Genomic DNA, 13,414 nt, shown 5'->3' with positions numbered 1-13,414 from the left:
AACATCGGTAAGCAGGCTGACATATGGATCACTGGATGGTGAGTGGTCACCGCGTTAGCACTGTAAGAAATATTAACAACTCTTTAAACCGAAAATGCGCCACCATCTTTGGGAAATTGTTATTATATTTAAACCGAAATAAAACAATACTAAGTATTGCTATTTGGCTGTACAATATGTGATGCGTGGGTGACACCTACCCAGACGGGCTTGCACAAAGCGCAACCTCCGTCATTTCATTTGTTTTTTATGGAATAAATCATGCAAGTATCTGGAACACTCAAGTTACAATCGACAGTTTGTAAGACAAAAGTTGCGTTCATTTTAACATTAAATCAAAATAAAATCACAGTAGAGAGACAGATAAAATAATAACATGTCAACGACACTAATCACTAGTAATCACTGCCGCTATTACTCCACGGATACGGTTATACTAAGATCGAAACCTGACACTGGAAAATGAACCTAACTCGGTTGTAACATGAATTCTCTTCGCCTGTTCGAACACAGTACCTCGTTTATTAAGACTCCTACACACGTGAGACAATAGTGGAACGTGTAGAATGACTAAGTTAAGAAACCTGGTAGGGATACCATATTTAAATAAAATACCAGCATATTTTATTTTCATGGAATCAAAAAGGATATCATATATCATCTTATGAATAATCAAATCATCTCCTAATCAATCACTGACTCATAAAAAAACGAACCAGTTTTTTTTATCGGCAAAATTTGACAATCATATTTCAGATATAGTATTTATATTTGTTTTTGTATGTGATTCACATTGCTGGGATGTGTGAAGTTAACATAATGGATTGATTGGAAAATTAATAACAAACTGATTATAGCTGCATGGATAAGTAATGCAGTAGGATGAGGGTCATATTAATGACATGTATGTATATAGCTATAACGCAAACAGGAAGACACGAAAAAGAGATGAACTCTCAGGAAAGACGTGCAAGAAGAGAGAGAGAGAGAGAGGGGAATATATAAATATGTATAAGAGAGAAGAGAAAAACACTCCGCCAACCACGAATCTTATTACTTTAATTTGCCAAAGTATTATCGTTATGAAACACCTATGCGTGATTGCAACTTGAATGATTCGGTCGTACCCTATCTAATAGTGAACACATGCAAACACAGGTGTACTCTCTATTACATCAGTACTCCAACACTCTAAATATGGATGGATGGGAAGTAACCTGACACAATTGGAGAGTTTAGGTGTAGAACTACCAGATTTACGTGCTGTTTCAAACTAACCAAACTTTTGGCTGCTACTGAATTTTAGATAGAATAACCCAATGACTTTTAATTGACCCCACCCAACGTTTGAACCCCGTTTATCAGACTACAAACTTTAAGCAATAGAGTTACGATGCAGTCACATACACACATAGTGTTAAAAATACGTATGTGTGTATGATAACTGATACTATAAGTAGATGTCTAAGGACATGAAAACAATAAATCCCTCGTGGGCGAAACGGATTGAATTCTTTCATCGGACAATATTGAATAGTACCACTTACTGGCTTTTAAAACATAATTGCACACAAATGCAAATCAATATTTAAAAAAAAAAACCCTTATCGTCGTTGTTGATAAAATCCCTTGTTTTTCTCTTATTTAATTTCAAAATACTATCGCGTTACTGTATACTTTTATGTTATTGCACCGGATGTCAACGAACTTATGTAAAAATCTCCGTCTGATAATATTGATGAGATGAATACAGATGTGTTATCTATTGAGTGAACTTTGAAGATTTTATACGAAGGATGCCCGCCCGGTCTATATTAATATTTACTAGGTAATATAATCACTGTGCGCATTGAGACCATCATTTTCAGACAATAGCAAAACAAAGACTATATACACTTATGTTTTTAACAAAGGAACATAATTTGATATTATTAAAGCGCAATTACAGTTTTATATTTTTTATTTCCTTCTACTACACCAAACGACAACAACAACGAAACGTGTTTAACTTGTTCATAGATGAATCATTTGCAAGTTTGCAGTTCATATAATTTTTATATGTACATACCTAGTTAATGTATAATAAAGTTCATTAAGTGTCTTGTGTGATCTAAACACATTCAAAAATATATAAGACGAAAACAATTTTCAGTTGTCTTCTAGGCAACGTAGAATAATAAATTTACTTATATTTAAATATAAATATATGATAACACGTCGTTGTAGGATTTTACAAAATGCTGCTATACCTAACAATTTTTTATGTTTTACGCTATAAGCAGCAGTGCCAGATTCAGTAGGCTACATGTTACAAAAGTAATTCATAGATAAGCATTAACTAGCTGATATGATTATGATTAAAACGCGATTGAACAGCGAACCGGATTGAGTTGTTAATTTAACTACAACATTATTTACGCCCTTTATTTTTAAATCCACAAATATTCAAAATCATGGTGACTCTAAAAACGGATGGTAGATAGCGGAAAGCGACACTCGCGGCGCGTTGTCGTGTCGGGACCGGCGGGCGGCAGGCGATGGGATAATGGTCCGGGGGCGAAGTCCACCGTCCCGGACGAGAATAGACCTACAGACGCGGATTACTTCGAATGCAATAAATACTGTTTTACTCGTTACTGGGGAAGTCACACTATGTTGAGATATAAGATCTTTTGTGCATGCTGCGAATTCAGGGGTTGAAGTGCAAGGAAATATGGAAGCAAGCCAGGGTTTAGTCTTTATCAGGATTATATAAATTTTGAACTAGATTAGGTAACGAATAATCTCTAGAGTTTAAGAGTTATTGAAATTTAAGTTTTTTAAGAAAAATTTGATTTAAAGTTTACCGAACTACGAGTTCCCAAGCACTAAATTGAGTTGACAATTCCCCTGATTTTTATATTTCCTCCAGAAGCTGGCAAGGGAAGTGAATAAATGACTAACAACAAAAATATGTTTTTTTATTCATTGGATTCATTATAATTTTTAACAGAAATTGTCATGCGCGTTTGAAATTCAAATTTGTTTGAGTGAGCTTGTGTCTGGCTATGCATACAATTGGGTTCTGCGTCCAGTTGAACATTTCGAAATAATTTCATAGGTGTTTCAAATTGATACAGACCACGAATATATTATAAAATTTTCACTCAAGGCAAAAAATAATTGCTTTACAAAAAACGGTTAAATGTGAAAGCGTGTTTGTCAAAAAAAGTCAACAAAAAAAAACGTTCTTTACGAGTAAGATCATTTTACTGTACTCAAATCAAATATACTGTCAACCGGGTCAAGGGGTTTACTGGTGGTAGGGTTTTGTGCAAGCTCGTCTGGACAGGTACCACCCACTACATCAGATATTCTACCGCAGTATTTGGTATTGTTGGTTTCCGGTTTGAAGGATGAGTAAGCCAGTGCAATTATAGACACAAGGGAAATAACATCTTAGTTCCCAAGGTTGTGGCGCATTGGCGATGGTTAACATTTCTTACAAAAAAAAGTCGACTATTTATGTCAAAAAATTCTCAACTGCAAACCCTAGCCACGGAATGCACGTCGTATTGTATTGACTATCACTGTATTTCTAAATCAATGTATTTCTTATCAACACCACAACGCGAGGAGTTGGAGCGCTATATAATCATGGTATCGCTAAATCCACATACCAATAAAACTCCCCTTGGTCACTTCTTACCACATACGGTTGAGATGCAGTGGCTGATGCGTCAACTCTCCACTTTCGAATCCAGCGCGTCTTTGTTCTTTGTGATTCATATTCAATCCAATACAATATATTTTTAATACTGAGATATAACATACTTATGAAAGCATACGTCAAAGATTGTGAAATATATTAATATGCAATGATCTAAGCAACAGGGAAGTATAATTCAGTAAGTAATTGCATTCATTGCCACTGAACTTCAGACCATGTTATCATTGAGTGAAGGTCAAAGATAGCATATCAGGGGTCTGTAAGGGCTGACTAGCGTCGGGTTCATGTTGATAACTTAGCTATCTTATTAACAGGAGCTGATATTCATTTAACATCATATTTGAAAGTTAGTTTGTTCGTTAAAGACTTTTCATTGTATAAATAGGTTTTATATCAATAAAACATTCAATATAAGCATAGACAAATGTATTAATTCTGTAATCCTAATTGACTTATTTCATTTCTATGATAAAAAATTAAAGATCACAATGTAAGTATTTGTAGGATATGTAATTTTTTTTTCCTTTAATACAGGTGACAACAATTGTTTATAAATCAATAAAATGTTATTTAAATTCAATATAGGTAGATAACTAAATTTTTACTTGTATAATCTTCTAATTTTTTTTTTTGCTAGTTGATATATACTAACATTATAGATGCTAAATTAACTATGTTTGTCTATCTGTCACACTTTTATGGCTAAACTCTGAAAATTTATATGAAGCAAATTTGAAAGAGAAAGGATAGACTGCTTTTTTTCCACCCCCCCGGGCCCCCCAAACACTAATGGTGAAAACTAATCACATTATGATATTATGTATATTTTTATTTATATATATATCCTTGGACATTTTTCACACATGGCCATCTGATCCCAAATTAAGCTCGTACAGAGCTTGTACTATGGAATCCAGACAATTGATATACTACATATACTATTTTTCTTTTTGTAAATACATACTTATATAAATAATTACACCCAGACTCAGGACAAACAGACATGTTCATGCACACAAATATCTGTCCTAGGTGGGAATTGAACCCACCCCCTTCAGCGTGAAAGGCAAGCATCCACCGACCACGCCAAACGCCATTATATATTGTATTATGTTCATTATAAACAATCCTTATTGAAAATATCATTAAGAGTAATATGTTAACCCTGTCATTTTATTTGCGTCACTAAGATGAAGGGTATTGATGTTGTCAAGACATTTTAAGCTTTAAACAATGATTTACATGATTCATTTATTGTACTTTGTATCTTCATTGTTTACATGTAAATGCCCCTTAGTTTCTTTGTGTGGGTTCATTAAAATTATTGAACACATTTTTTTCTACCTACCCACAAAATATCATATTGAAAAATGTAAATGATACCTGGATTTATATTATTATATTCATTACTGCCAATATATTTAACTTTTATGTTATTGCACCAGATGTCAATGAACTTATGTAAAAATCTCCGTCTGATAATATTGATGAGATGAATACAGATGTGTTATCTGTTGAGTGAACTTTGAAGATTTTATTTACGATTCTAGCCCAGTCTATATTAATATTTACTAGGTAATATGTTCACTGGGTACATTGAGACCACAATTTTCAGACAATAACAACACAAAGACTATATACAGATTTCTTTTTATAATATACAAGCTCAGGGATAAAACTGCATCTGTACATAAAAATAAAATAAACATGTGTAAAATTAATGTTTTATCAATACAAAAAATTATACTTGTACATAAAACTAAATTGGAAAAATGACAAAAGATATAAAATTATGAAGCATAGTACAGTTAACCAGTTAGTTATATATAATGGCTTTGTATGTATGTATATACAGATGATTTAAACATATTTTTTTAGAATATCAATACACTGTACTGTAAAATACAGTAACAGTAACAGCCTGTTAATGTCCCACTGCTGGGCTAAGGCCTCCTCTCCCTTTTGAGGAGAAGGTTTGGAGTTTATTCCTTTATTTATTTATTATTTATTATGAAGCAGTATAAATGAATGCTTATAATTTTTATGTACCAATACGTTTTAGTTATTTCTTTTAAAATAAGGAATTTTTCGATGATTGATTTAAATTTCGACTCAAGAAGCATTCGACTTTCTAATCGTTTATTGCGTATTTATTTTTCCTTTAATTATTTTTTAATAAAATTAAAACAATCAATGAGATCATTATGAATATTAATATACAATGTGAGATAAATTAGGAGCGATATTATCAAAAGAAGGTAATATCGAATACGTAAAAATATTACGCGCCTTATATATACAGGTTTTATGATACAAAAAAAAAATATTATAAAAAAATATCTAATGTATCTGAATTTTTTTTTCTTTACCTTACTGTATATGAAATATATCATTAGAAGAAAGTAACATTCTAATTTGACAAATTCTAGGTTATGAAAGGTACATTATAAAAATATCGCCGACCGTAATTATTAGTAAGCAAAAAACTATAAATCAGAGACTTACCGCAAGCTTTTTCACGTTTATCTTTCCGGTTTAAATAACACTTTTAAATTATCACAGAATTTTCAAAATTAACTTAATAAACACTAGCAGAACCTACAAATCGTCTGCAATCATAACCAAATTGAATTGATAGTGAAGCACGAACTAATAGTTCTTTAAACGTCAAAATATCGATATTACTTAATCGACTAGAAAATATTGGCTATAATGTGAGTAACAAACGGTAATCTTTTTTATGTTTATAATTAATTCAGGTTCGTTTTTATTTTACGCTACCAATTTTGATTTATTCTAGTAAGCCAAGCTTAATTACTTTATTATAAATTTATGAAACTCGATTATTGTTGGAAGTGAAAATCGATTAAACGGTACAACCCTGAACATGTTGAATGTGCAGTGTTTTCATTCGGGGTGAGGGATTCATCCAATCAGAAAACAGCAAGCAGTCTTGAAAAGGTGGCGTGATCACTACGTCACACTCTATACATACCTAGAAAGCTACAGAATGTATCCGTATTGATCAATACCGTAAGTAATTGCGAACTATTTCAAATATTGAGTTTTTAACAATGGGATGGTAAAATTATTTACAATAAAACAAATTCTAACACATTGGATGCGAGTATAATCACATTACTTTAAAACAAATCTATTAACTACTGTTTAAATTAGTTTCTGGTATAGTGACATCTATCGTACTCTCTTGAAAGTAAATTAATTTTACGTATTTAATTTTACAAAGGTACGTATTTGAAAATAAGGAGTTCTCAATATGTAGATATTATGTTTTAAACAAATAAAGTATCAACATGTTAACAATAATATTGCATTATATGTAGTTATTTTGAACGGAGGTTTTGGAGAGCAATCGCCTTAAGCGTGTAGCCCAAACAACAGTTTACATGAGGGTGGCTGGTTGATGAGTCCTCATGTGAGAAATTCAAATTAAGGTTTTTGAGTTCTTTCTCATTTGGTTTTCAGAGAAATTTTTAAATAAGTTTTTAATAATCAGTTTAAGCTTGTATTTGATTTTATTATTAAGAAAAATCGGCTTAAAACGAAATAACTGAATACTTTAAATCTCATAATTATATTGAAAAATAGAAGTACAATTTTTATTTCCGTTACAAATTGTTGCAACTATATAATTTTGATGGTAAAAATAAAATACATTTGGATTTGATGTTCTTTTATTTATTTAATCACTTGGAAAAACTTTGATAACCGACTGGAAACAAAACAATTTTGTTTTATTTAATATTAATATTTTACATATTTTCTACGATTCTACAAACCATGACAGAAAGAAATTAATAATTAGTGAAATGTCCAATTTTTAAACTATTGAATTTATTTTGAACCTGTCCAGCAGATACAGTCAATACAGATATTCAATTTAATCTGTAATATTCTTAATATTACATAATTTTAAGTTAGGCAGATGTAACTCAAAAATGTTGACTATTATTAAAATATTCATTACATTAAAATATTAACCTAATAAAATAAGTTGTATTACTGATCATTTTATACAAGTTTAACTTAAAAATGTTTAATCACACATAAAAGTTTTTATAAAACAAATGATTGGTAAGATATAAAGTCCCGTTTAAATAGATTTGTAGAAAATATTACATCAAAACTATACATGAATAATTTTGTGGGACATGCACATCTTGCTTTGTAACATTCCCTTTGAATCCTCAAATGAAAATACTTCATGATCCTGTCTTCTTACATATGTTAGGTTTTATTATTCTTAAAATTTAACACTGAGCCTTAAATAATTAATGAACTTATATATAAATTTTCATGTTATTTTTTGTTTGAGAACATTTACATGAAATATATACATGAATGAACAGTTCAGCTCCGGGTTTATATAATCTATTATTACTTTTATCAATTGAACAAGGTGGTGAAATGGCGCCAAATTATCTTTGTAAATAAATAAAATTTTCTGTCATGGATTTGGTGCGGGTAGTGGATTTTCTCAAATCAATTGAGAATTTTTCGTCGAAATTTCGACGTCGTATACTATGACTACATCATATATTATTCGATATTTAACTTCAAAGTAATTACAAATTAATGTTATTCATGACTTATGTAATTTTCACATAAATTACTTGACATATATTTATATTTAATTTACTAACACTAAATTTCAGGTTCATATACAATAGACTAACTCATAAATGCAATTTTAGTAAATATTTAAGTCCAAGACAAAAAGTTGAAGCTGGCTTGTTAGCTTTAAGATATTTCTATATAAATAGGAAATGTTTAAGATATAAATAATAAAATAATAAACTGAGTTATTTTACCTTACTTTTAATACCAACGGTCTCACTAGTAAACACTGGTATTTCTCTCTTTCTTATTGATTTGACCTTTGAAAGAAGACACATTCTTTAACTAATCGAATCCTAAAAACAACATTTATAAGTTAAAGCCGTAAATGCTTAATCCAATCATAAAAAAAACATTGAATGGTCTAAGTATAATATATTCTTTTGCTATTGGAAATTCAATTGTCGTACAAAGAAAATTATATACACCTAAATTATACATTTATAGCTAAGAAATATCCTTCTAACATTCTAATCAGTCTTGAATTTTATATAATTGTTGTTCATGTTTTAATACAGCAGAAACAAGTCTGATTGGAATAGTTAGGTATACACTCAGATCCCGCACCGGTAGTGATGTGGTTTGTTTAAATCGATAGAGACATCGATATAGGCTTCTATCACACTGATTTTGTGTACAAAATCATATGTCAATGCCAATCTGAAGTAGAATATTCCGCCGCTCAATACCGTACAGTCGATGGCAGAAGAGTTACGCGTTGTTATGGGTTTCGTTGTTTTTATGAGTATTTAGGCAAAAAATACCTAAAACTTTATTTTTTAAATAAGAAATCCAGTTAGTTGATAATTACATTATATATTTTTATACCATGAAATTATATCATCGTTTAATGCATTCCGTCAAGTACTATTGCATCATAAAAAATTATAAGGATTATATCCATGTAACATTTACAATTAAAGAAACTCATTTTGTTACATCTGTATGAAAGAATGCTTATGCTCAATATTAAGTCAAATCAGTCAGTAATTTTATTAACAAAATATTTTAAAACAACCACATCACTCGAGCAATGCTCTCATTCATACGACTTAATATCAACTTAAAAATAAATAAGAAATTTCTTTAAGGGTATGTCTTTAAGAATAACAGAGGCAGGATTATGTATAAAATTATAATTACTTGTGAATACGCCTCCTACATAGTATTTGACTACAGCAATGATAGTTCGAGACAATCGCATTATTTCTTTAGAACATAAGGATTGGCAACAGGACAGCTACAACTTAAGTACTCTGTTGGAAGCGGATGGTTCAGTGAGCCTACAGCAGCAGCCGCGCCTGCAGCACCTCGAGCGCGGCCTTGCGGCGCAGGTAGGGCATGTGCGCCTGCGAGAACGAGTAGGGCGCGTCGCGGCAGCTGAACTCGGCGAACGTGCACGCGAACATGCCGCAGTCGCTGCCGTTCATCTGCTGCGGGATGTCCTGCAAATATATTTTCTTTTATTATCTATGCACCAATCATACTCATGGCATTTATTAAATCTGTATAAAATATTTCTTCCGGCCACCTTATGAATGAACAGCTGATTATGTAAAAATGTAAAAATGAAATCACATAATATTAAATAAAAATAAACGAATTATAAAACGTATTATTTATTGTTATACAAAATATTTAAGACGACGAAGCAAATTACTACCTTTAGATTCTCCGTGGTCCAGCCGCTATCATCAAATGGTTGTCCTTTTTTATCTCTATGCTCATCATGCAGGTACTGAAGCAACGCTTGGAGACAGGGCTGATTGGAGCTGCCCATGCTGTCAAGATAGGATATTTTCTTCCGCCGGAAGTCAACAAGACTGAGGCACCAATGCACGCCGAGATGCACGGGCACCACCATTAAGTCGTGCGCGAATATATCCACCTGCGGAATATCAGGTCACGGCTAATTTAAATGTCATCAAAAGTCATTTCTTAGGTAGACCAATTACTTTTTTCAAGTGGAAAAAACACAAGATTTGATAAATTTTTAACTGATTCGCCCGTGTCTTCTCCAGCGTGTTAGTGGTCAGGTGTGATGCATATAAAGTAGTCTATGTACTTCCTTGAGGTTCAAGCTTGTTTCATACCAAATTTTAACAAATTCAGTTCAGTGAATTAGCTGTAAAACAGACAGACTGGCAGAGTTACTTTTGCATCTACAATATTAGTATAGATAAAGGTTACCTTTCTTGTCCACCTGCGTAGTCCGGCTTGTCCACTTTGCATAAGCTTAGGATAGAAGAATGTGTTTGTGGCATACACCTTCGGCAGATCTTTCTGTTCCTCACTTCTTTGCATAAGCAAGTTCATATAGAAGTTTATAATTTCATCATTTAACCAGTTTAATCCTGATAATGTTTGTAGATCACGCCTAGAACAAAGATTTTTGTAGCAGACAATGACAGTAAGAGTAAAGGCAAATAAGCAACACTAACAGATTTGACACAATATCATTGGTTGAGATCTTGAATAATTATTATATTTTAAATATTAAATATATTTTATTAGATTATGATTTGTGAAATTAATGGCAGTTTTATGACATAAATTCAGTTTAATAATTAAAAAAAAAAAATACCTATGTATCCGTAAATTAAATTTCTCCACTAACAGCTGTCCAGGTGGGCCAGGACCTAGAGCTCTTTTAATTAATTTCTCTTGTTCTGGAGTTAGAGGAGGCAATTCTACAGTGGGTGGTACTTCCTCTATAAGACTTTCTGGTATACTTAATTCATATTTCAATTTATGCTCTAATTGTGCTAATTTCTGTTCATAATTAACTTTTGAAATTATGTCCGACTCTCTATGTGCATCTTTTAACTTAGCCTGAGTTTCCTGTTTTTTCTTTTTATACTTAGAGTCTAATTTTGTGAGCCAATCCCGAGATGTGACAGCACTGTCTCTTAAAGAGTCCCGTAAGGTATTTATTGGATCTATCTTAATTGAAGAAGAAGTGGAAGAGTCTGATGGAATTATTTCTATTTCTGAATCAGAAGAGTTAATTGATGCTACAGTGATCGGGTCGTATTCATTTCCAACATCTTTTCCCTTATCCATATTAAGATTCTTTTCCATAAATTTTATCTCATTTAGTGAACTCTTTTGAAACCTTTGTGTTTCTCGAAGTGACGCAGCATCTTCAGCGATTTCAATAACATCTCTGGGCTTCCTAATTGAAACAGGTGTTGTAGTGTCAGAGAATTTCCTAATTAACTCTTGATAATTTCTCTTTTCATCTAAATTAAAAACTTCTGATAAAGTTGATCTTGAGTTACCATTTAAATTTGAAAATCTATTTTTTGGTTGGGAGAGATTCGTCTTTTGGGATTGCATCCACCGGGGCACTTGGACAGGTACTTTTTTATATATTTTAGTGACTCCTCCCGGAGTTTTAAATTTATTATTTGTTCTAGGAGAATTATTTGAATTTCTATCATTTGGTTTATTACACAATTTGTAAAACTTTACTTCTTGTTCTTTAGGTTCTGCCTGATCAGCCTTGGTGACAAAGTACTTATATGTATTAACAGAGGGAGGTGTTGTCACTCTCTTAACAAATATAACATCATCTTCTTGTTGATCATTATTTTCATCATCATCGTCTAAATTTATGTATACATTAGGTGTTTTATTTTTTGGTTTTGTTTCTATCCATGTTACCTGTAATTTTTGATTTTAATATATTGCTATGTATTTATTAAAATGTTAATTCTTAATATATCTAGTTGGTCATAATGTTAATTATTAATATTGTGTATATATTTTTATGTTGTTAGAAAATTGAAAACACGTTTGACAATGACTTTACATTCTAACATAAACCATTGATACATATAAAATATTAAGCATTCATAATTTTGGGCACTACTTTGTAATACTGAAACTGAATGTATTACTTATACATATGGGATTGTCTTGGCTATTGACTAGTCAACAACATGAGGACTATAATAAAGTGGATAATTCTTCATCCTCTATTTAGTTAACAGAATACCTCTTGATCATTTTCATCATCATCATCATCATCCTTAATAATTGCTCGTAAGACAGGTCTAGCTTGTGTTTGCATGCCGGGTTTCCTCTGTGAAGTTGTTGGTCCATTACTTGATACATCTACCAATTTGATTGGAACTGCTCTAACTCGACTACCTTTATTTGGTGTACTTTCTTTCGGCGTGGAAGTGCTAGGATGTACAGTTTCTAACCGTATCGGAACATATCTAACATTATTGTTTTGCTTTCTTTCCTCCCACATGTCTGTAAAAACAATTATAAATAAGCAATTGCTTTCAGTTTAGTTGTAGGTAGAAAGTTAGTGCAATACCTTTAGAGTCCATAATGTCAGGAAAAGATGTTTTTCTCATTGTTTTTAGTCGTTTCAGAGTAGGTGTATCATTGCCAGAACTGAAATCGTCGTCGGTCCTGAAAACAATAAGGTTCTCGTCATTGAAACGTTTAACATGTATACAAAACATTATAAAACTTTTACTCACGACCAAAATTTGGAGGCAACTTTTAAGGGTATTCTGATCATGTTTAATTCCGTTTATAATTCTTAAATTATCAATTTTTTACTGACTTTGCCGCCATAACTAAATTATAGTGTTGTAAACAAGAAATGTCAAACCCATACCTGTCTCTTTTGAAGCTTGTTCTGATCGCAGGATCATCTTCGCACCAACCAAGTAAACTTCGAACATAAGCCACTACGGACTGCATTTTAATCAAATTATGTTTCCATTACCTTTATTACTGTTTTGAAAGGTTTTAAAAATTAGAAATACTATAAAACACAACTCGTCACAACGACACTCGACAGAGCACGATAATCGGTAGCGGTGAAACATAGCCACAGATTACTAATTTTATACACATAGATTATAAATTTATAACATGAACGAGTAGATAATAATAGTAGGATGGAAACATAAAATAAGAATGTAATAAGGTAATAAACAAAATAGTTTATTTAAAAGTAATGAACGTTTTTTTTAAGGAATTATTATGAACAAGTTATTTTTTTGTAAATGTTTATGTAATACAGTATGCTGTAAGTTTCTA

At 31.6% G+C, this 13,414-nt stretch overlaps 2 protein-coding genes across 2 annotated transcripts in view; both read right to left on the bottom strand.

Moving 5' to 3' along the window:
• The window catches only part of LOC126781207 (long-chain-fatty-acid--CoA ligase 4), a 53,679-nt gene extending 47,345 nt beyond the window's left edge, over positions 1–6,334 (bottom strand). The window contains exon 1 of the mRNA XM_050506072.1: positions 6,215–6,334. The gene's annotated coding sequence lies outside the window, so the exon portion shown is untranslated. The remainder of the gene's footprint in view (positions 1–6,214) is intronic.
• Positions 6,335–8,741: 2,407 nt separating this feature from the next.
• On the bottom strand, positions 8,742–13,190 carry LOC126781208 (sentrin-specific protease 1-like). The gene is made up of 7 exons (XM_050506074.1): positions 12,987–13,190; positions 12,678–12,775; positions 12,348–12,610; positions 10,932–12,013; positions 10,538–10,724; positions 10,011–10,235; positions 8,742–9,792 (listed from the first exon to the last, which is right to left on the bottom strand). The coding sequence occupies exons 1-7, from the start codon at positions 13,070–13,072 to the stop codon at positions 9,631–9,633; spliced, it is 2,103 nt and encodes a 700-aa protein (XP_050362031.1). The 5' UTR covers positions 13,073–13,190; the 3' UTR covers positions 8,742–9,630.
• Positions 13,191–13,414: the final 224 nt, after the last annotated feature.

Source organism: Nymphalis io, chromosome 3 (assembly GCF_905147045.1).
Source record: "Nymphalis io chromosome 3, ilAglIoxx1.1, whole genome shotgun sequence".
NCBI lineage: Eukaryota > Metazoa > Arthropoda > Insecta > Lepidoptera > Nymphalidae > Nymphalis > Nymphalis io.
The sequence above is the reverse complement of the archived record's forward strand: the minus strand, read 5'-3'. Positions and strand labels throughout refer to the sequence as shown.

Coding starts and splice junctions, on each gene's coding strand:
- LOC126781208 (XM_050506074.1), bottom strand. CDS start 13,072: ATGCAGTCCGTAGTGGCTTATGTTCGAAGTTTACTTGGTTGGTGCGAA. Junction 12,611..12,677: donor TGACATTATGGACTCTAAAG/GTATTGCACTAA, acceptor TTGTTTTTACAG/ACATGTGGGAGGAAAGAAAG. Junction 12,014..12,347: donor ATGATGAAAATGATCAAGAG/GTATTCTGTTAA, acceptor CAAAAATTACAG/GTAACATGGATAGAAACAAA.